Genomic DNA, 23058 nt, shown 5'->3' with positions numbered 1-23058 from the left:
CAGTTCATTTAACAGCAGTGTGTAGATGGACACTTGTCATCTTTGCATCAGCGACTTTTTCTAATAGCCCATTACTTTATATTTATTACCTAAAGGAGCACCATCTACATTTTTCTCCTTGGAATTCCTTTCTACAGCTTAAAATCATCCCACTTGACCTAATAACTATACAAAGCCCTGTATTTGAAAACTCACAGGCTGATAAAACTACAGTGGTACCTCGGGTTACATATGCTTCAGGTTACAGACTCCTCTAACCCAGAAATAGTACATCAGGTTAAGAACTTTGTTTCAGGATGAGAACAGAAATCGTGCTCCGGCGGCACAGCAGCAGGAGGCCCCATTAGCTAAAGTGGTGCTTCAGGTTAAGAACAGTTTCAGGTTAAGAACGGACCTCCGGAACAAATTAAGTACTTAACTCGAGGTACCACTGTATAGATCTGATAAACGCCATTACATCCAGTTCCTTACTCTATTCTATACCCAAACAGTCAAAGGAACAGATAGCCAAGAAAATTAGATGCAATATATAATTATGTTTACAGTATATGGCAAAGAAAATGTAGCAAAACCTGCCCAGAAGCCTCTGGCATATCCCTGTGGAAGGAAACTTATCATCCAACACCAATTTTGGCAACCAGTAGATCATGAGCCTGTTTTACTAACTAAAGTAAGCACTAGGGAAATATACTACATGCCTGCTTGGGGTTGGAGACAATGGTTAAGCTACACTGCAGGGCAGAGATGATGGACATGTGTACAGTAATGTAGACAGGACTATGAGACGTATTAACATAATGTACAGTATTTTTGTTGTTGCTATACGCAAACCTTCGAGCTTATTATACATCTGTTTCCTCAAGTCTTGCTCACTTTCCAAACAGCTTCTGTGCTGGTTGTTGCTCACATCCATGGTTCTCATTCATTAATTCATTCACCTGCTGCTGTTTCCAGGTCTGTTAATTGAAACAGTATTTGACACCTTTGTTAGTAAGAGGTATTTTGGTTGAGAAGCCTGCAGAGAGGTCTGAGGTGGGAGTAGGGATTAGAAGAAGGGTTGCTGATGTCACAAAGAAACTAGTAATTCCCTAAATCAGTGGTTCCCAAATGGTCCGTGGACCCCAGGGGATCCACGGAACCCACCCGGGGTGTGTCTGTCTGTGGCACCATTCATGTAACAAAAACTATTATAGATATCAACATTTTCAAAGGTAGGGAGTCCATGGCTTGGCTTCTGAAAAACAAGGATTCCATAGTACTTAACTAATTGGAAACCACTGTCCTAAATGATGGGAGATTAGTACTATTGGGGGATTCTTTCAAAGATGAAAATTTGAAGACTCTCCAAACTTTGTTCATTACCTCCCTACTGGCGCCTGCATTAGCAGAACAGAGAGTCATGGGAAGGTCCACGTTTAAAACACATTTAATGCACAATTAATGCACATGATTTCCTGCAAAGAATCCTGGGAATTGTTTAAGGGTATTGATAATTGTTAGAAGACCCCTGTCCCCACCATTATCAGAGTGGTTAAACAATCAATCCCTCTTCCCAGAGGATTCTGGGAGTTATAGCTCTGTGAGGGGAATAGAGGTCTCCTAACAAGGGCCTGGCGTGCTCTGGTCCGTGGGGTCACGAAGAGTCGGACACGACTACATGACTAAACAACAACAACAACTCCCACCAACCAAACTACAAATTACAGTTCACAGGGTTCTTTGGCGGAAGCCATGCCTGTTTAAAGTGGTATGACACTGCTTTAAAGGTATAGTGTAGAAGAGGCCATATTATGTTTCTATTTAAATTACAGCAATCATTTCTCAGTATGCCATGAGCCCTGTGGAGATGTCCTGGATGGGGTGGCCAGATCAGGAGCAAGGGTGGGAAAAGATTGAAAAGCTAGAGCAGGGGTCAGCAAACTTTTTCAGCAGGCGGCCGGTCCACTGTCCCTCAGACCTTGGGGGGGGCAGGACTATATTTGGGGGGGGGGGGGAGAATGAATGAATTCCTATGCCCCACAAATAACCCAGAGATGCATTTTAAATAAAAGCACATGTTATACTCATGTAAAAGCACGCTGCTTCCCGGACCGTCCGTGGGTCGGATTTAGAAGATGATTGGACTGGATTCGGCCTCCGGGCCTTAGTTTCCCTATCCATGAGCTAGAGTGTCATGATACTAAGGAGAGTCCCAGCAGGTTGGAACAGACCTTATCCAGTCCCCAGGAGGTCTGGAAGTTGGCCGAGGAAACTAGGCACAGAGTCAGATATGGAGAGGGGGCCAAGCATGTTTTCTGGGGAAGAAACCTGTCCTCATGTGACTTCCTAACTTGTTTCAGTCACCAATTCTCAGCCTAACCTACCTCACATGGCTATTGTGAAGATATAGAAGAAGGCATAAAATAGGACTTAGTGTTTGTATCATTAGCATCCAGTTTTGGTTCCCAACTCCTAAGCACGGGGTAAGAGTGAAGGTTAATTTAAATACATGTTTGAGGTCTAGCCCTGTATTGGGATGAGGCTGTTTCTGCAGTTCACTCCAAAATTATATTCTTTAACCCAGCTTGAGCAAAACCATAGTCTCCCTTGGACTTGGGGTTTTTTTTTCTTGGATATAACTGCTGTTAAATAAAACCGGAGTGTGACCCACTGATTCTACTGCTGTGCTTTATGTTAGTGTTTCATTTTAAGCTGCTCTCCAGATTCTCATCCCAGAAAATATTGGCTTATCTAAAAAGCTGCAACCATCAAATTGAAAACATATGAAGATCATAGATCACTGGCTCTCCCTCCCTGCTTTCCCCCACTGCTTCCGTACTGCAGGCTTTTACTGTATTTTAAATGAAAACTCCCTGAGATTAAAGCTGCTGTGACGCCTCCTGTAATCACTTTTTCTGCTGGATTTATTCAGCCTAGACATGTTCCTTTTGTGGAAAAGCAATAAACTTTCTCCCTCCCTCCCCCCCTCCCCTCCAGGAGATGGGGAAAGAAAAGGAGATTGGTTAAGGCTGCCAGATCAACATTTCAGAAGGAAGAGACACTGGAGTGTTCATCTTCTGGAGAGCTGTGTAAGGTTGGCTGCAATGATTTCAGCATAGCTTTGGGGTTTGGGGGTGGGTGAAACAAATCAGTGGCAGAAGCCTGTAAACTCTCTTCTTATGAAGAGTGCTTGCTTAGAGACTGCAGTATCAAGGCTTCATTTGCTTGTGCAAAAGAGCAGTCCATCACCTTAGACCGGGGATGAGGAATCTGTGACCCTCCAGATGTTATTGAACTCCAACTCCTACCAGTCCAAACCTACACGGCCAATGGACCAGCAATATCTAGAGGAAGTGTGGAGAACCTTGGGTCCTTCAGACGTTGCTGAACTACAATTCCCATCATCCCCAGCTATTAGTCATGCTTGTTTTGGCTGACAGAAGTTGTCGTTCAGCAACATCAAGAGGATCAAAGGTTCCCCAGCTCTCATCTAGAGGGACATAGGTTCCTCATCCTTGCCCAGACTGAGCCAGAGCCATCTTTCCTATTGGGCTTACTGGTTCGTTGCGCCAGGGCGCTGGCCTCTCAGGGGCACCCCAGCGAGTGGGGGAGCTGTGTGGCTTTGCCGGTGGCCTTCCCTTTCCCTGCACACCCGCCAGCTGTGCCCCATCCCTGCACACCCGCCAGCTGTGCGGACGTGCAGCTTGCCTCCCTAGCCTCCGCAGGAGGAGAGCGATCCCCGCAGAGGCTTACGATGGAAGCTGCCCCCACTAACTATATGGCTGGTGGGCATGCAGCTTCCTTCCCAAGCCTCTGGGGAGATCACTGGGAAAAAGGGGGGTGCCGGAGGGATCTTTGCACCACAGCGCCGGATATGCTTAAGACAGCCCTGGACTGAGCTTTCCTATTACTGCAGCTTAAACATATACAGTAGTACCTCGGGTTACATATGCTTCAGGTTACATACGCTTCAGGTTACAGACTCCGCTAACCCAGAAATAGTGCTTCAGGTTAAGAACTTTGCTTCAGGATGAGAACAGAAATCATGCTCTGGCAGCACGGCAGCAGTGAGAGGCCCCATTAGCTAAAGTGGTGCTTCAGGTTAAGAACAGTTTCAGGTTAAGAACGGACCTCCGGAATGAATTAAGTACTTAACCTGAGGTACCACTGTATTTTTCAATGGAATCAATCCACATATTCCATTGCAAGTCTTCAGTTGATAAATCAAGTGACTTCTATTCATGTGTGAATCCTTCCTCAGCCTAAGACCCACCTCATGTAAAATACTTCCTTTATCAAAGTTTTTTCAGTGTGGGAAAGTACTCGAATCATGCTTGTACATAAGAGAAAACAGAATCATACATTCATCACATATGGAAGAGATTTCATTGGTGTAGGAAATCAGTCTTGTGCAAGCTTATTAGGTGCTCAGGTTCCCATCTTGACATATGTGGCATTCAGAAGACCTATTTATTTGGTTAAATTCTAATCCCTTGTTCAAAAATTGACTTTCAATGATTTCACCAAAATCCAAAATGCCTTGTTTCTTGCTGTCTTTCTGCTGGGTGAGGGAGATCAAGACATTGGGATTTACTTCTGAGCCAGTTGTATGGTGACAACCTTACACATTTTTTAACTTGCAGAAATCCCATTTTTCAGCTACAGCTTCCCACCCACCCCTGTCTCTAATGAGACAGATCTAGATTAGAGATTGAAAAATGCCACACTGTCTCACCCCTGCAAATTTCATCTTTGCTCAGTAATGTCTGTGTGTGTGAGGGAGGGATTAAGGCCACACTATTACGCAACTACCCTAATTTGTTTGTTTGTTTTTTTAAAAAAGTCTGCTCTTTAAAAAAAGTGCACAATTTTAAAGGAGAGAGCTGTGCCATATTTCAAAAAGTAAAATTTCTAACACCCACAAAGTTGTTGAGCATTTTTTAAAGGAAATTGTTGGCTTTTGCAGGGAGACCTCCCCTAAAAATAGTGGTTTTAAGCTTTTGGAACTGTTTCCGCTGCTTTTTCCATCGCGTTGCCATACACCTGGGTTTTCCCTGACATTGTGCCAATTCGGCAAAGGTAAAAAAGATAAGGTAAAGGACCCCTGGACAGTAAAGTCCAATCAACGGTAATTATGGGGTTGTGGCGCTCATCTCTTTCAGGCCGAGGGAGCCGGCATTTGTCCACAGACAGCTTTCCGGGTCATGTGGCCAGCATGACGAAACTGCTTCTGGCACAACGGGACACCGCGATGGAAACCAGAGGAAACACCGTTTACCTCCCCGTCGCAGCAGTACCTATTTATCTACTTGCACTGGCATGCTTTTGGACTGCTAGGTTGGCAGGAGCTGGAACAGAGCAATGGGAGCTCGCTCTGTCACAGGGATTCGAACTGCCGACCTTCCGATCAGCAAGCCCAAGAGGCTCAGTGTTTTAGACTACAGTGCCACCTGCAATTATCACCACCTGATGCCATTTTTACACTCAAAAACCAGGACACGTCAGGAATTTTCCTGACCTATGGCAAGCCTGAGCATGCCTACTTGGAAGGAAGCCCCCACGGAGCCCAGCAACGCATCCTTCCTAGCAAGTGTCATTGACTCAGGATAGCAGCCTGAAATCACTGGCCACGTGGTGGTGATGGTGGGGCGCGGGGGGGGGATTGCGCATACACGCCCATGCTTGGGGAAAGCGGCGATCCACATGCCGTCTAGACCCCGGGTTGAACCTTCCCAGCCTGGGGGCGGGGCTTGCGGGAGGGAATGAATGAGCTCGAGCCGCGATTGGCTGCTCCGGCGACTCGGCTCGCTCGGCGTTGGCTCTGCGTCTGCCCCGCGCCGGGGAGGGCGCTGAACTGCAGCTTGGCCGCGCGCGCCCCCCTCGGCCGCCGCAGCGCCTGCTCGGCTGCATTCGCTTGGCTGTCGGCGGAGGGAGAGGTTAGCGCCTGCCTGGGCTCCGCCTCGCTCGCTTCGGCGTGGCCTGTGGCTCGGACGGCGTCGGAAGATGCTCCTAGGGAGGCCAGCGCAACAGCAGCAGCGGCCGGGCGGCTGGGACCGCTGCCGGGTAGGCGAGAGGCTGCAAGCCGCCCTGGCCGGCCTCCAGGAGCTGCAGGTGCTGCGGGAGAAGCAGCGGGCGCTGGTGAGCGGGGCGCTGGCCGAGCAGCCGACCGCCGACGGCAGGCAGGCGCGCAGCAAGGAGCGGCGCCTCGAAGCCACCCTGAGCGCCCTGAAGGAGCAACTGGTAAGGGGTCTCCCGCCGGCGAGGGGGTCTGGCCGCTGCGCCACAACTGCGGCAGGGGGCCAGGGGAGAGCGGGGATCCCTGGATGGATCCAGGCGCCGGGGATCCTCCAGGGGCCCCTCCTTTGCATGCAGAAGCGCCCCCCTCCTCCTCTTTCCAGGTAGGACCGGGACAGAATCCTGCCTGGAACTGCGGAGAGCTTCTGCCAGTCAGAGTAAGCCGTGCTAGGTTAGAATCCTAAAAGTTGGAAGAGACCTCGAGGATCATCTAATGCCGTGGTTCCCAACGTGGGGCGATTTTATTTTTAAGGGGGGCATTCGAGAATGAGTTATGAACAGTGAATGGCCTTTTAGGCATCCTCCACGTGAATCGGAGTTCACTTTTTGAATAAGAATAATTATATGTCGTGGGAGGGGGGCATCAGGATTTTAGAGGTGCTTAGGGGCATGGCAAAAAAAAAAGGTTTGGATCCACTGATATAGTCCAACCGCCTGCAATGCAGCTGGCTCATGCAGGGAATCGAACCCACGACCTTGGCATTATCAGCATCAGGCTCTAACTAACTAAACTATGAACCACATTAATTGGACTGGTGGTCATACTCGGTTGGTACCTCTGGCCAGGCTACCAGTCTCAGATTTATTCTATTTAAATCCTGTGATGAGTGCATTTATTCTCACTAAATGGTTCCATTGCAGTTATAGAGCCATCAACAAGTCTATTATTTGCTGGCTGCATGATAGCAGAATTATTTCATTCACGCTTAGGCAAACTGTGCTTTAGGGGCATTTTAGGGACAGCCTACATTGGCAAAGTAAATCTGTCCTGGAGCAGAGCCTCATTATGATCTGCCTTCCCCCAACTATACACACACCCTAGTTGCACAATTGTAGAGCTGATCCCCTCATTTAGGTTTTATCTATTTAATCTTTCGTTTCCACTAGAGAATCTATGGAGGATGGTGATTTGAAGGGTGATGACTGAGAGTGCACAAGTTAATTGAAGAGATCCATAAAAAAAGGTTCAAAGACTGTTGGGTACATTGTAAAATGGTAATGAATAGTTTGGTTTTTTAAAATGCAACATTCAGGGCTGTGTTGTTGCAAGGTCCGAGAAAGGGTGTCTGTATGAATGCTTTTGATATAAAGAATAACCATTCTATGAAACAGGGATGTATGATAAGGAATGATTACTTAATTAAGGAATCAAATCTCTTAAAATTACAGACACAACAACCCTGAACCAGTCCGGGTTATCTTCTGCCTTAAATCTAAGAGGCACTTTCCCAGTTACATTTGTAACATTTGTATTGACACAGTCTCCAATTGTCACATTTGACAAACTTTCTTGCTTTCTTGCTTTTTCGGATGTAATAGCTGAAGCTGCTCTAAATCTGTGTAATAATACATTTCCATTAGTGGCTACATGTTTTGACTAGGCTCTTATATACTCTTGTTGTCAGTGAGAAACTTCTTATGGGTAAGTGCACTTGGAGGCTGAATTGCCTTTGATCTGCTCCACCCATTACCTGATGTCTTATTATTTTGTTTTTTAAGCCTCAGCCTCTCAATCCATGGAAGTAAGTCCTATTGACTTATTTTATTGGAACTTGCTTCTGAGTAAACACATTTCAGATCATCCTGTACAGTCCTAAAAAACAATATTTTGCCATATCAGTTGCAAGGTCTCAATGAATAAATTCACTGAAATGTCATGGAATCTGTGAAGAACTTAAATTTCTGGTTTAGTGCACTAAATTTCTGGAGGGTGGGAATTTTGTTTTGATGTCATTCTTTAAACAAGGCTGAAATAATAAATGTGTGTGACCCTGTGTATATAAAATACCATTGACTTGGGGACCTTTGGTTTTGGGGTTTGGCTTGGGTTTTTTTAAAAAAAATAAAGCATATTCCTGAGTGTCTTAAGATTGGTATTTGAATAAATTCAAGAACTTGTTTTGCTATTAACTGGAAATGTAGAGAGAAATTCACATCATACTGAAATAGCAGATCTGCAATGCCTGTGAATGGCAGCTTTCATCTTACCTTTGGAAGAAAAGGGGTGCAAAAACTTTGCCACTAGAAGTATCATTTGACAGGCTGATTGGATGCTGTTCATTTAATATATTTCAGTCCACTTGGAAATATTACAAAATAATAAAAAGGCAGCCATGATTTGCAAAGAGCAGGAAGGGGATTAGTAGTGATCTGGACCAACTTCCTAGATTGTGGATGGAATAATATATGGGAACCTTTGTTCCTCCAGATGTTGCTAAACTACAGTTCTCATCATCCGAGGGCAGGCTTATTGGAGCTCAAGAAGTTGTAGTTTAGCAACATCTGGAAGGACTAAGGTTCCCCACACCTGATCTAGGGCCCATCCTTCTATACCATTGGCTATGCTGGCTGGGAATGTTGGAGTTGGAGTCCAACAACATCCAGAGGACCACACATTCTGCATCCCAGGCACACAATGACCAACTTACTCAAAGGAAGAAGCAAAAGCAACACAAAGCAATTGCTATTTACTTTTCCTTCAGTTTAAGCAATGCACATTTCAACTGTGCTGTCTAACGGGGAATAGTGCAGAGAGAGTGGATAAATATCATTTTTATCTTTCAAAAGTTGGTTGGCAGTAGGCTCAGGAGAGACAAGCACAAATGAACTTCTTCACTCAATGTGTAATTACCTCATGGAATTGACTGTCACAAGATGTGGTGATGGCCATTGGCTTAGAGATGACTTTCAAAACCCATCACCTGTTCTGATTATAACTAGCACAAACAACCGGTGTTGTAATAACAAAGACTAGGACAGCTCCGGAAATTTCTTCAGCATGATGATTCAGTGAAATATAGTGGCTAGAGCAGACTTTGGCAGCCAGGTGCCCTCAGCTGTTTTGAACCATAGCTCCCATCCAAAATATCCTAGATTGGTGAAGGCTGGGGCAGAGTGTTGAGTTTAGATGCAGGCAACCCAACTTTTCTCTCTGGTCTGCTTCACACATTATTTTGATACAGGTTTATGCCTAGGTACACCAAAAATTGTAAATGGTGGATATGGCAAAATCTGTTGCAAACTATGTATCACACAAGTACATTTGTTGAAGAGTTGTAATCGACTGCAGTCAAGTCAACACCCAGTGGTAAATCTAGGCCTGTGCTTGCAGCCATTTGAGAATTTTGATCAAGTATCTTATTTCTCAGCCTTATTCTGAGGCGAAAAAAGCCTTGGGAAGGAAAGGACAGAATACAAATGTAACACAGATAAGTAAAACAATATGATGCACATTATGAAGGGTTCGCTGCCACCCCCCGCCCCCCAGCCCCAAAAAAAGTTCCACAGTGAAAAGCTCTGGCAAAAATCAAGTTTGCGTTGAGGCAAGCTTTCTGTCCAGACTCAAATGCAACAGTGAGTCAGACCAGAAGTATGAAAGCAAGCCCACCCATTTACAAGAGGACTTTCAAGTTTACTAGCTCATGTATGGTTCCTAGCTTTTTCCTTCAAGTCTACCCTGTCTGAAGTCACACCTGCATAACTGAGCTTCACATGCTGCAGACCTCAAAATCTGAATGGCTTATTCATTGGTGAAGAGGCTAATAGTCATTAACTGGCACTACCTATTAAATTGATTAAATTTATATCTAACCCTTCCTCCCATAGGAATGTAAAAGTACATTAGAGGCGTCTGGCACACTAACTTCTTGCCACACTACAGTGTGCTGGGTTTCAAATATATCTCTCTGTACCATGGGTAGGCAACTTAAGGCCCAGGGGCTGGATCTGGCCCAATCGCATTCTAAATCCAGCCTGCAGACGGTCCTGGAATCAGCGTGTTTTTACATGAGTAGAATGTGTCCTTTTATTTAAAATGCATCTCTGGGTTATTTGTGGGGCATAGGAATTTGTTCATTATTATTTTTTTCAAAATATAGTCTGGCACCCCACAAGGTCTGAGGGACAGTGGACCGGCCCCCTGCTGAGAAAGCTGACCCCTGCTATATTTCTGGAAGAAAAATTGTTGTCATGCTGCAGTTTGCACGGCTGCCCACAGGTGGCCACACCAACTACGGCCTGAGAACAGAACAGCAAGCTGCCTAGGCAAGCTGCTGAGGAACGAATACTGTTTGAAGAAGGCACTTTTCTGAAGCCTCACCCCGCCCCCCCTCCATTAAATATCACTGGAGCGACATTTAAAGGAGGCTGGCAAGTGCTTCAGAGAGTGGTTTGGCAAAGCTGCTCTCTAAAGTGCCTCCCCCATCGAGTATCACTGTTTAGAGGAGGGAGGGAGGAGCTTTAGAGAGCCTTTGGGTATATGTATTCTGTGTGAAATACTTTTCTGTGTTAGAATTCTGTGTTAGAAAACTTCCAGCAGTCATGTGGGTCCTTTGGGTAAGCCACAAGTAAACACCTTGTAATTTATTTGCTAGAAACCAGTCTGAACGATTGCTGGAAGAGTCGCCATGTTTTTCACTACTCATGCAAAAAGGTCTCACATCGCACCAAAACATGGCAAAAGCTTAATTGTCTGCAAAACACCTCTTCCATGCCACCATATACTATTACAAAGTGCACACGTGGTTCCCTGCCCCCCAGATCATCTGTTTCTCTTCGCCCACACCTTGCACTTTGTTTTGCTCGATATCCAGCTTGATGCATTGTTCTTCTTAATAAGTCCAAAGCTTGCTTCCATCTTTGTGACTTTTCAGTCAGCCCTAATGTAGTTTAGCAATGTTTATTTTTCATCCGTTGCCCTCCAAATTAAAACAAGCATGTGAGGGGAATTTTTTTTTGCAACTCCTACATCCAGTGTTGAAATAGATGGCATGATCAAAAGAGGAAAGTGATTGAATTTGTGTGACATCAACTTCTTTTTTTAAACCCCTGTGCATTTGTGTGTGTGGATTGGCAAATATATATTAGGACTGGAATTCGTTTCTGGGGTGGGGGAATAATGCAATCAAAATGTTATAGACTTTAATCTCTCCAGTACTGGCAATTACACACTTCAGTAAACTCTTGAGTTAATTCTGATCTCCCCTGCCCCCTCCTCCTTATTGGTGTTAGACTTGGCCATCAGTTATCAATCAGGTGTGAAAACACAAAGGGTATTCACTAACTGCAGGCAGCTTTATCAGAAGGCATCTCAGAGTGAAAATTGGCTTTAACCTTCAGGGGCTGCTTAAGCCCCACTTGTGAAACATTGCAGCAAGCATATCTTGATTAGAGTCAAAATGGCAGCACAAGTCTACTGCCAACCACTTGATTACCTGTCATTGATAATGTTAACTAATGACTCCACTTTATTTTATGGAAGCCCAAAGAGAATATGATTTAAAACATTTATGGCTTGCTCAAGGCCAGCAGGTTAATAGGAACACCCAGTGACCTCTGACCAAAGCAATCCATTCCTATTTGACACATGTGCTTTGTGCTGTAAGAGCTCATTTGTATGTGTGTTTTGTTCCCAGTAAGACTTGAAAATAGAGGATTAGCTTATCAAGATATGGCAGACACTTGACCGGGGTTTAAAACAGGGTAAAAAATAAGAGAGTCCATGGTGTTCCCCTTTTATTAGGAGAGACTGAGCTTTCTCTCCATTGGTCATAAGGAATGGGTTGAGTCATTTTATCATAGGAATAGTAGCATGTGGTGTTTGGGGAGGAAACTGCTGCATTCTTGGCTATCCAAACCAATTTTGACATAGCTAGCAACATCTGGAACTCTGGATGTGTAAATGGTATCTTTTCACTAATGTGCATTCAGCCCATCCAGAGTGCTTGTTAGTCAGAAGTAAGTTCCACTAAGCTCAGTGGCACTTCCTTCAACAGGATCATAGAATCATAGAGTTGGAAGAGACCACAAGGGCCATCGAGTCCAACCCCCTGCCAAGCAGGAAACACCATCAGAGCACTCCTGACATATGGTTGTCAAGCCTCTGCTTAAAGACCTCCAAAGAAGGAGACTCCACCACACTCCTTGGCAGCAAATTCCACTGTCAAACAGCTCTTGGCTATCCAAACCAATTTTGACATAGCTAGCAACATCTGGAACTCTGGATCTAGAGCAGGCATCCACAAACTTGGCCCTCCAACTGTTTGGGGACTACAGTTCCCATCATCCCTGACCACTGGTCCTGTTAGCTAGGGATGATGGGAGTTGTAGTCCCCAAACAGCTGGAGGACCGAGTTTGGGGGTGCCTGATCTAAAGTACCCAGTCTCCATACCACCTACCGCTTCTTGTTCTGCCCTAGCCTGGATAGCTCTGTTGGTTAGAGCGTGGTGCTGATAATGCCAAGGCTGTACATGAGAGACTGGGCCCAGAATCAAATAGGCAACCAGCACAGTTATCTCAGAAATAGGTGCTACATTGGTCAGTTGTGCCTCTCAGCAATTTTGCAGCTGTATTCTGCATTAGTTGAAGCTTCTGAACAACCTTCGAGGGAAGCCCCACATACGGCATGTCACCCCAAGATGGAAGGTTACCAGAATGTAGATCGTTGTCACCAAGTCTCCTCTTTCCAGGAAGGGCTGTAGGTAGCAAACCAGTTGCAGCTGGAAAGAGGCGCTCCTTGCCACTGAGGCCACCTAGGCTGGACTAAGCTGAGCCTGAGTTAAGGGCCTGCCCTTTCAAAGGGAGCGTGACTCCAAGTCAGGCCATCTCCTCACCTCACAGACTTGAAAACTTAATGCATGCAGTGCCTCCCATCTTTTTATGGATTCTGTTTTGGTTTATTGGCCCTCATCCGATTCCAGCCCATTGCTGCCTCCAAGTATCTGTCAAGAGCCTGAGTGGCCTCGTCTGATTCAGATGGAAAGCAGAGCTAAAGCTGGGGTCATCAGTGTACTGATGACAGTTCCCAGCTGCACACAGGGTCTCGCTACACATCACCAGGAACTCATCTGCTTCCTCAATGGCATGATGGAGATAGTCTTCATCTTTTTTTCTCTTTGCTGCCCTGTAAAGCATTCTAGGACCAATCCACTTCATCCTCCGCCCCAAGCTGCAAAACATAATCATACCATAAGATTTTATCTATGGTATCATCAATATACTGATTACACCTCACTCCAAATGCCCAGCAGGTTAATATAGATGTTAATAACAGGGGTGACAGAATGGAGTCCCATTGGCTGCTGTGTTTCCGCTCCTACTGCAGGGCAGATCCCAGCAGGTGACAATGGAGGGCTACTGTCAAGCACCATGGGAACTGACCTTGCAGTGTCACACAGGAATCCATCCCCAATCCATGCTTGACCCATGGAGCTGATGCAGAAGGATAACATGACTAATAGTATCAAAAGCTGTTGCTGTGAGGTAGAGATGAATCAACAGAGTCACACTTCTCCTGCCTATCTCTTGGCAAAGGTCATCAACGTGTCTGAGGTCAGGGAAACCAAGTCATTTTCACTTCCATGTCCAGGTATGATGCTGGAGTGAAATGATAACCCCAGCGTTAGAAACGGAGATATGAAAGCTAGGAGCTTAAATGGCACCATAAACCTAGGTTATGGATGCAACAACAGAATGTCTAGGTGTGCTTTTTCATAACAAGAATTGTTGTTGTTGTTTAGTCACTTAGTCATGTCCGACTCTTCATGACCCCATGGATCAGAGCAGGCCAGGCACTCCTGTCTTCCACTGCCTCCCGCAGTTTGGTCAAACTCATGTTGGTAGCTTCAAGAACACTGTCCAATCATCTCGTCCTCTGTCGTCCCCTTCTCCTTGTGCCCTCAATCTTTCCCAACATCAGGGTCTTTTCCAGGGAGTCTTCTCTTCTCATGAGGTGGCCAAAGTATTGGAGCCTCAGCTTCAGGATTTGCCCTTCCAGTGAGCACTCAGGGCTGATTTCCTTCAGAATGGATAGGTTTGATCTTCTTGCAGTCCATGGGACTCTCAAGAGTCTTCTCCAGCACCATAATTCAAAAGCATCGATTCTTCGGAGATCAGCCTTCTTTATGGTCCAGCAACATAACATATAACAAGAATACAAAGCTGAAAATGAATGAACTGCAGCTGAAATATTATGTTCATTTTTCACATGGTCTAGTCCTTTCCCTGCCCACCCCTACCCCCTAATATTTAACAACAGTTGTTCAACACTTCTGTGTGGAGGGAGATCTTCTAAAGAGAGGTGCATCACTGTCTCCTTCAAAGCCAATGGCAATTTCCCCTCTCATTGCAAGACATTAGTCTAGCTTGTGTTGATGGAACAATTGTCATAGTGCTACGATGAATTCCTCCCATTGATCTGCGGTGATTCCCTTATGGAAGACATGTGCAACTCCCAAGAGATTGCGATCTACTCCCACTATAAAAAACTGGCAGTGGTCTACCCTTTGGATTGACCAAAGTTGTTGGACTTTTGGGTGGGAGCCTTCATCAAAGTTGAGTTTTTTGTGGGAAGGCAAAGTTATTGAGCTATTATTATTATTATTTATTATCAATCTGGATCACGCAACCGAGCAGGGATGCCCCACGATCGACCGGTAGATCTCAATCAACCGGTTGAACATGCCCGCCTTATGGGATTTTCAAAATATTTGATCAGTTCCTCTGTAATTGGCCTACATGTTGCGTAAGATTTCCACAGATTTTAAGCTTTGACTGTTTAAGTGTACCAGCTAATGCGATTTGCACAAATTTCTCCTTAGCAAAATTCCACTGGGGGCTAGCAGACTCCAGGATCATCGTAAAGAATATCAAAGACCCAGATGAGTGATTGTAAGCAAACTTTGGTCTTTAGCAGTTGGGAGTTAATGGGAAGCATTGAGTCTCCCAGCAACATGAGACCCACCTCACTCCCCATAGTAGGAGACAATGGAAAAAGAGGAAAGGGTTAACCAGGCAAATATAAATCATTTTCTGTTGATTAAAGTGCTGTAAAATTACAAACAGATCCTGGAGGTGCAATAAATTATCTTTGAATACCTGAGAGCCTTGTTGAACGCTTTGTGGCCTCTTTGCCATTAATCAGAAACCACAAAGGGAGGGATTGGCTGGCAAAACATTAATCATTAAGCAATTAATTCCAGCCATGAAAACAAAACTCTGACTTCCTGAACGGGTGAGGCTAAGGGAAGCATAAAGTGTTTCCTCCACCACCCTCCATGCAGGAAATTCAGAAAGGTAATGCACAAATATTAAATTGGCATCTTTCTATTTCAAATGTGAATGATAACTGTCCCGTGTTTGAAATTTAATGAATCCGAACATTTTTGGAACAAGTTTTGTAGTGGACACAATACCTTGTAGTAAGGACACTTTGGGAAGCTGTGCCTTGTGTACAACTGTCTGTGAGTACTGAGAGAAGTATAGCATAACTTCATATTATATTGGTAAAACTAAGATTGAAGTCCACCAGATATGTGGCAAAGTCCTCTTTGCTTCTTGTGGTTTGGGACAGATGAACAAACCAATGGGGCCTCTCCCTGAGGGATGGGATCTCAAGCTCTGTACAGATGCTACCACCATGTGAAGTTGGGCTGCTTGCACTGTACTCTCCTCCAAGATCCTCGTCCATGCTGACTCCTCTCTCAGGCCTTCTGGTCTGGGCTCACACCAGCCAGCACAATGATGGGGCTTCACATCACTCCTCCTTTTCATCAGCTTATTTGTATGGGGGGGGATCTGCATCCGTTGCACTGGTGGATGGTCTAGGGCAGGCATGGCCAAACTTGGCCCTCCAGATGTTTTGGAACTACAACTCCCATCATCCCTAGCTAACAGGTCAGGGATGATGGGTATTTTATCCCAAAACATCTGGAGGGCCAAGTTTGGCCATGCCTGGTCTAGGACGTAGGCAGAGAGATTGCAGCCTTTCTTATCAGCACCACCTCAGTAATTTGTTATTTTTAAATTGCTGCTACAACAGCCAAATTGCTGGGGTTCACCGGAAAACACTTGAGGGAGGATGGGGTCCATGGCCTTTAAGTTAGCTGTCTTCACCAACATATGCACACTAGGTCTTAGTCATAAGAACGGAAATATAAGACAAGCCTGTTGGATCAGGCCAGTGACCCATCTAGTCCAGCATCCTGTTCTCACAGTGGCCAACCAGATGCCTGTGGAAGGCTCACAAGCGCAGGCTCTGAGCACAGCAGGCTCTTTGGGATAGCAGCGTGCTACTGAAATGGCAACGCTTTTAACAATTCTATTCCTGAACTGTAAATCAAGAATGTGTCCATGTTTGAATGTACTTTGGGCGTCAAAAGACACTTTAAAACTTATTTGTTTTTCAAGAAGTCAGTACGTGAACAGTGTTATTTTGTGTTACGAAGTCTTTTATCTAGAAATTTATTAAGTCAGTGTAACTGGACATAGTGCCATTTTGGCCCGTTGGCTTTATGAGCCTGCTCTATACCTCTTTTGAAGTCGCCGAAAATCGCCCAGTTGCATTTTGCTGGGAATTAAATTGGCTCCAAGGTGTTCAGATGAGGAAAAGACAAGTTAATCCATGGGTCTGAAATTAACAGAATGTTTAGTGAGGCAAATAATAGGTTGCTGGTTTTTGCACATACTGTGCTTTAGGCTCACTCTCTCCAGCCTAAGCTGAGATCCAAAATACTTGTTAACAATGCAGCCAGGACTTTGCGCTTCCCCTTTCAAACCCCCAGGCTTTTATGCTGCCCCAGACGTTGCTGCCTGGAGTGGCTTGATAGGGGGCCCTCCAGACGTAACATGGAATGGGATGCTTCACAGGAACTTAGGAAGCTGCCATATACTGAGTCAGACCAATGGTCCCTCTAGCTCAATATTGTCTGCACTGATTGACAACAGCTCTCCTGGGTTTCAGCCAGGGAGTCTTTCCTATCCCTACTGGGGATTAAACTTGATGCTTCCCGTAGGCATCTAGTGGATTTTGCATGATAGTTTCTCCCCAGGGAGGCTCACCTGGCACCTTCTGCACTGCATATCTTTAGGTGCCAGGCTTCTCTATAACCAGACCTTTGGCTAGTTCAACAATCTATGAACTTTTAGGTGTGTTTGTAGGAAGGGAGTTTATTGGTTTGTTATTTTTTGGTATATATTTTGTGCTCTCATTTTGTATTTTTATCTTGTGAACTGCCCTGGGTTCTTCAGATGAAGGAAAGTGTACACAGTTAATGACTAAATAAAACAAATAAGTAGTTCGACTTATAACATGATGTGATAGGGTGCAGATCAGAAGTGGTGGGACTGATCCATTTTTGGTAGAAGTCACATAAAATCTAATTTGGAATTCAGAAGCCCCCTGTACACATGTAGAAGCTGCTCTTAGAGTGTTCTGGGAGCTCACACCAGACCAGTGTTTTCAAAGTGATCTTTTAGAGGAAATGTGGGACATGCATTCATTGGCCAGAATTTAAGCAAATAACAGTGCAATCACGTGTTTGTGTGTTTGAAAGTAAGTCTCTTCAAGTTCAGTGAGACTTATTCTCAGGAAAGTGCATGTAGAATTTAAGCCTAATAGGCTGTTTTAATGGACTGTTGTATTTTTTAAAATAATGCTTTTGTTTCTACCAGTTTTAAAATATCACTTACCCCCAAATCTTTGCAATATGATGGAATACAACTTTAAATAGTATACATTTACATAAATATATAAAATACAATTTGCTTCCATATCTGCAAAGATTATGCAGTTCTGTCAACCAAGTTGGTTTCTCGCTCCATTCACAAGTGTTCTAATCCTTTCATTCTAGTATGATTACCTTTGCATTGCTTACTCTAGTGCAGGTGTAGCCAATGTTCTACTCACCAGATGTTGATGAACTACAGCTCCCATCATCCCTGATCATTAGCCTGGGTTGTTGGGAGTTGCTGTCCAATAGCATGTGGAAAGCACCACATTGGCTTTCCTTGCTCTAGCGTAGTGCTTCCAAAACTTGGGTCCCCAGCTGTTTCTGGACTACAGTTCCCTTAATCCATGACCACTGGTCCTACTAGCTAGGGATGATGGGAGTTGTAGTCCAAAAACAGTGGAAGACCCAAGTTTCGGAAACACTGCTCTAGTGTGTCTAGTTTGTTTGAGGTATGAGATCTTCCATGTGGCCATTCTATGTGTATTGTTCCTCTGAAGGCGGGCTTAACCCTGAAAGAGGACACAATTTGGTCTGGTCCCTTAGAACTTGTCTGAAAGTGTCTCCTTTTCACTCTCCCATTGCTAACAGTCACGTCTGAGGAGACAAGATGTTGGGTTGAAAGGCCACCTGGATCAGCTGGACCAACAAATTAGTGAACTGAAGTTGGATGTTGGCAAGACCTCCATTGAGTATCTTGACAGTGACAGCAGACCCAGCTCAGGTAATGTGAGAATTGATTGTTGAAGGACATCTATGTAGTTATTATTTAAACAACACTCTGCATCTAGATTTTCCACAGAAGACTGACCCTTCTGTAAAAAGAAAAACATGGGAGTGCTTCACTTGGGTCATGCTGTACATGTGTTCTCTATAATCCAGAAAATGTCCTCTTTATCTCCTCACAGGCTTTTATGATCTGAGTGATGGCGGCTCCTGCTCCCTGTCCAATTCCTGTACATCAGTCTTCAGTGAATCCATCTCTTCTTCTCATGCCAGCCTCTTGCCAAGTTCCCAGCACCCCAAGACCCGTCTCAGCATCTTCGATTACCGCCCCAAATCTGCGGATGAAACCACAGTACACAACCAGTTCCAACAGCAGGGAGCCTACATCGGTGATGAATGCCAAATCAAAGCTTGCCCTGATATTTCAGGGACTCCTACCAGGTCCAGGCCAAGGCCTGTTTCTACAGGTGACTACACAAACATCCCATTAAAGCTTTCATATCACCTTGCATCTCCTCAGGCATGATGGTGCTTTCCAGTTCAGTTGCATCACACATTTATATGGGAGGCATCAAGAGTTAATAGGACAAGTAATGTAAAGCATGAGTGAAACCATCCCTTAGCTGGTCTAAATTCTTTTAACCCATCTTAATCATTCCTGTAGAAAAATGAAAACTCATTTTCTGGTGTGTGCGTACATGTGTACACACATACAGAGAGTAAAAAAGAAAGAAAGATGGAAGTCTAATATTGTGTTTCATTTCTTTCTGAAAGAACTTATTGGTGAGGACCATAATGGTGGGTGTAAGATGTAATGAGCTCTTGGGCATGTGTATCTTTCTACCAGTGGGGTGCCTGAGGCCCTATTTAGATGTTTTATTAAGGACTCAGGAATCAGCTTTATAGCAAAGGAAGTGTTCAAGAAGCGAAATAAAGTTCAGCACTGCCAAGTTTGGGTGCAATAAGATTTTGAGAGCTCCTCTCATTGCCCAGTAAAAATACTCCAGAGAAAAATGAGAAAATGAGAAATGAGAAAAATTTAGTCTTTGGTGTCTTGAGACAGACCTTCATTTTTACGTTGTTGACTACCTTTTTATAATTCTGTCCTCTTACCAGGTGACCTTGAAAGACTCGCCCTGGCAGATGCAGGATATCCTAAAGTAACTGACCCCAAATCCTTTCCTCTGCTTTCCCCCGGAGGGGAAATCCAGTTCTTCAGTGTGGACCCCAAATACCAGAGTGACTTGGTCTCCAAAAGCGGGAACGAAGTGTATCCTTACCCTAGTCCTCTTCACGCTGTGGCTTTACAAAGTCCACTTTTTTCCCTGGCTGGGCCCCCGTCAGAAAAAGAGGCTCACCCCTTGCCTAACAAAGTTGCCCCTCACGCTGTTGGGCCCAGTTTGATTAGGACACTGCCCGTTGCGGAGTCCAGGCCAGGAGGTTACATCAACAAACTGCTCCAGCTGACACGCTCGAGAGGAAACAATCAGGCGGACGCCGGTGAGAGGTGTCCAACAAAGAGCCAGCCATTCACAATGCTCCAGAGGCTCATTATAATCCCCAGCCCTGGCGGAGTGAAAATTAACAGCAGTGGCAGCCAGATGGAAAAACAAGGGAGCTCGCTGCATGGTAACAAAGCGGAGGGGAAGCTGCGGAGGGGAATGCCTGAAGGGGAATGTGCCAAACAGCAGGGGACTCAGCACAGTGCAAATGTTGAGCAGGCAGCTGCCCCAGCCCATGCAGAGTCTCCGCTGGCTGCGAATGGCTGCTACTCTGCCAGTTCGTCAGCAAGGGATTCTCCTCTGACCGAAGCCGGAGAAAGCAGCCTGGAACGCAGCTCTTCCAGCTCCCAGCTTGGAACGGAGGATTCTAGCCTGAGCCCCGCAAACACCAATGTCACCCCAACCAAGAAATCTCACAAGAAACCTGTCAAGGCAGGAGGCCATGACCTGGTGCCTCAGGGTGGCTTTGTTCATGCCAAGTTTGTCCCTGCAGAATCCCACCAAGTCAGGGTCAGGTTTGCCAACTCTAAAACAAAGCCTGTGAAGGTGAAGAGGAGAAGCAGCGAGAAGGTGCCAAGGCCTGGGAAGCAGGCTTTCTTTGTGGAGAAGCCAAGGGGACTCCACCATGTTGCTGCTAGGCTGCCCGTTGAGTGGAGTTTGCCTCAGAGGCAGCTGAGAGGAAGGAACCTCATGAGGAGGCCTACTTTTGCTGGGGAAGCTACAGGGAGGTCCTGTTCGGAGTCTAGCCTGTACCCTGTGCCATTCAGACTCCCTCAAGTACCCTCTGGGCCTGAGCTCTACCAGGCCAACGCCCTGTATTCTCTCGAAGCGGCCTACATAGACACCACCAACAAGAAAAAGCAGCGTAAGTGGCAGTCTACGGTGGAAATCTCGACAAAAACCCAAGTGGCCAGCCTTTCAAGCGGCTTTGCCTTGGGGCCACCAAGGCAGCCGGCGCGGAGAGTGGGGATTACCCGCTCTGTCACAATGAGGGCCCGTTCCAAGAACCGCCACCCCTTTCGCCCTGGTGCATATGCCAGAAGTGAGTCTGATCACTCTGAATACTCTGCAGAGTGTGCCTCCCTTTTCCACTCCACCATTGCGGAGACCAGTGAAGGGGAAGTCAGTGACTATACAGCCAACCGCTTTGGGGACAGCGAGTCCAGCGAAAGCGATTCAGAGGGCAGCAGCAATGGCAGCAGCCTGACTCTTGACTACGACGATGAGCATGAACTGGTCTGGCCAGATTCTTCTCCCAGGCAGCCAGCAGCTGTTCCGACTTCGTCCAAGTCTCTTCCGCCAATGCCCAAACTCTGTCGCATCAAAGCTTCAAAGGCCCTCAAGAAGAAGATTAGGAGATTCCAACCGGCCTCTCTGAAAGTGATGACCATGGTTTGAAGTGAGAAGGAGCATCTGTTTTGGCAGCTGCCTCTGTTTGCAAAACAAAGGAGGGGATTGAGACTTAAAAGGATTCTGTTAAATGAAATGTGATGAAATCCCTAGATCGCTGGGCAAAGGACCTTTTCTTATGTGCTAATGCCTTTATGGATGACACTGCTACTCTTTACCTCTTTCTGGTGTTTTTCTTTTGTGTGTGTGCGTTTGTGACTTGATACCCCGCCCCATTCTGATAGAGATGAAGGGTTTAGATGAGATGCCCCCCTCAAACGGATCCTGTCTGATAGATATTTTGGGAAGTAGATGTGCCGCCTGCAACACATGGAAGATTTCCCAAAGTTGCCAGTGGAGAAGGGGAGAGAGCATTACAGTGGTACCTCTAGTTACGAGCTTAATTTGTTCCGGGGGTCTGTTCTTAACTAGAGGCGTGCTTTCGCTAATGGGGCTTCTTGCTGTTGCTGCACCACCGACACACGATTTCCATTCTCATCCTGAGGTAAAGTTCTCAACTCGAGGTAACTCTTCCAGGTTAGCGGAGTTTGTAACCTGAAGCGTTTGTAACCTGAAGCGTTTGTAACTCAAGGTACCACTGTTACTAAAGATGGCACTCTGAAGATAACTTTTTATTTTCAAGGGGATCTCCTAACAGTTCAGAAGTGCTCACTATACTGGCCCTCCCCAGCCTTGGATGCCCACCAGATGTTTCGAACTTCAACTCCCAGCATCCCTAATCACTGGCCATGCTTGCTTCGGCTGATGGGAGTTGTAGTCCAAAACATCAGGAGGGTAACAGGCTGGGGAAGTCTGCATTACATGGTCACAGCTCACTTGGAAACTTGTGTGCTCTTTCCCCATAGCCATCCATTGCTAATATTGCTTACCCAGTAGCTCATCCATTTTCCTTTGAGATACGCCTGTGGTAGCCAATCTGGTGCCCTTGGACTACAAATCCCATCATCCCTGACCATTGCCTAGGCAGATGTGAGTTGTAATCCAGCATGTAAGACACCATGTTGGCTATCAATTAAACATGGGGCTTAGGGTCAGGAAAAAAGTATGTTGGTCAGAGGAATGTGCCAGTATTGCTATGTCCCATTTACAAATTCAACAGATTCAGCAAAATATAACCCTGACCATAACAGCTGTAATCTTTTTCTATTAAGATGTTTGTGTGAGTGTTTTTAAAAAGTATATCTATGTGGGTCAACTGCATTCCGAACACTGTGTCACACACAGCACGTTAATCGCTGCTGTGGCTGAGAGCATAGCATCTCTCCTCTGATTTATTGCAGGCTCAATAAATGCTATGATGATCCACTATTCTAAACAGCTGTCTGGTTTCCTTGTGTTTAAAAGGTAGGGGTGTCATTTAACTATTAAAAAAAAACATATTCTGAAAGGAAAAACATACTTGAGAGTTATTTTTCTTCTTCGTGCACAGAACCCCTGACTATGGCTGCGATTGTGAACACACTTGCCTGGGGGTATGTCTCACTGAACTCAGTGGGACTTACCTCCGAGTAGACATGTCTAGGATCGCATTGTAAGTGACCGGAGGAAAACTACCCCATGTTGATTACAACTTCATTCACCTATTGCACAGCTAAAGCAGTGTGGCTAAGTTATTAAATGAGTTGGGGGCTGTATGGCAAGG

At 45.5% G+C, this 23058-nt stretch overlaps 1 protein-coding gene across 1 annotated transcript; it reads left to right on the top strand.

Moving 5' to 3' along the window:
- The first annotated feature begins 5867 nt into the window (after positions 1-5867).
- On the top strand, positions 5868-22731 carry DACT2 (dishevelled binding antagonist of beta catenin 2). Its single transcript, XM_083606176.1, has 4 exons — positions 5868-6219; positions 18370-18502; positions 18687-18971; positions 19621-22731. The coding sequence occupies exons 1-4, from the start codon at positions 5983-5985 to the stop codon at positions 21402-21404; spliced, it is 2439 nt and encodes an 812-aa protein (XP_083462302.1). The 5' UTR covers positions 5868-5982; the 3' UTR covers positions 21405-22731.
- Positions 22732-23058: the final 327 nt, after the last annotated feature.

The sequence above is a fragment of the Podarcis filfolensis genome (genome assembly GCF_964270895.1).
Source record: "Podarcis filfolensis genome assembly, chromosome: 3".
Classification (NCBI taxonomy): Eukaryota; Metazoa; Chordata; class Lepidosauria; order Squamata; family Lacertidae; genus Podarcis; species Podarcis filfolensis.
Note: the sequence above shows the minus strand (reverse complement) of the source record. Positions and strands in the feature narration are given on the sequence as shown.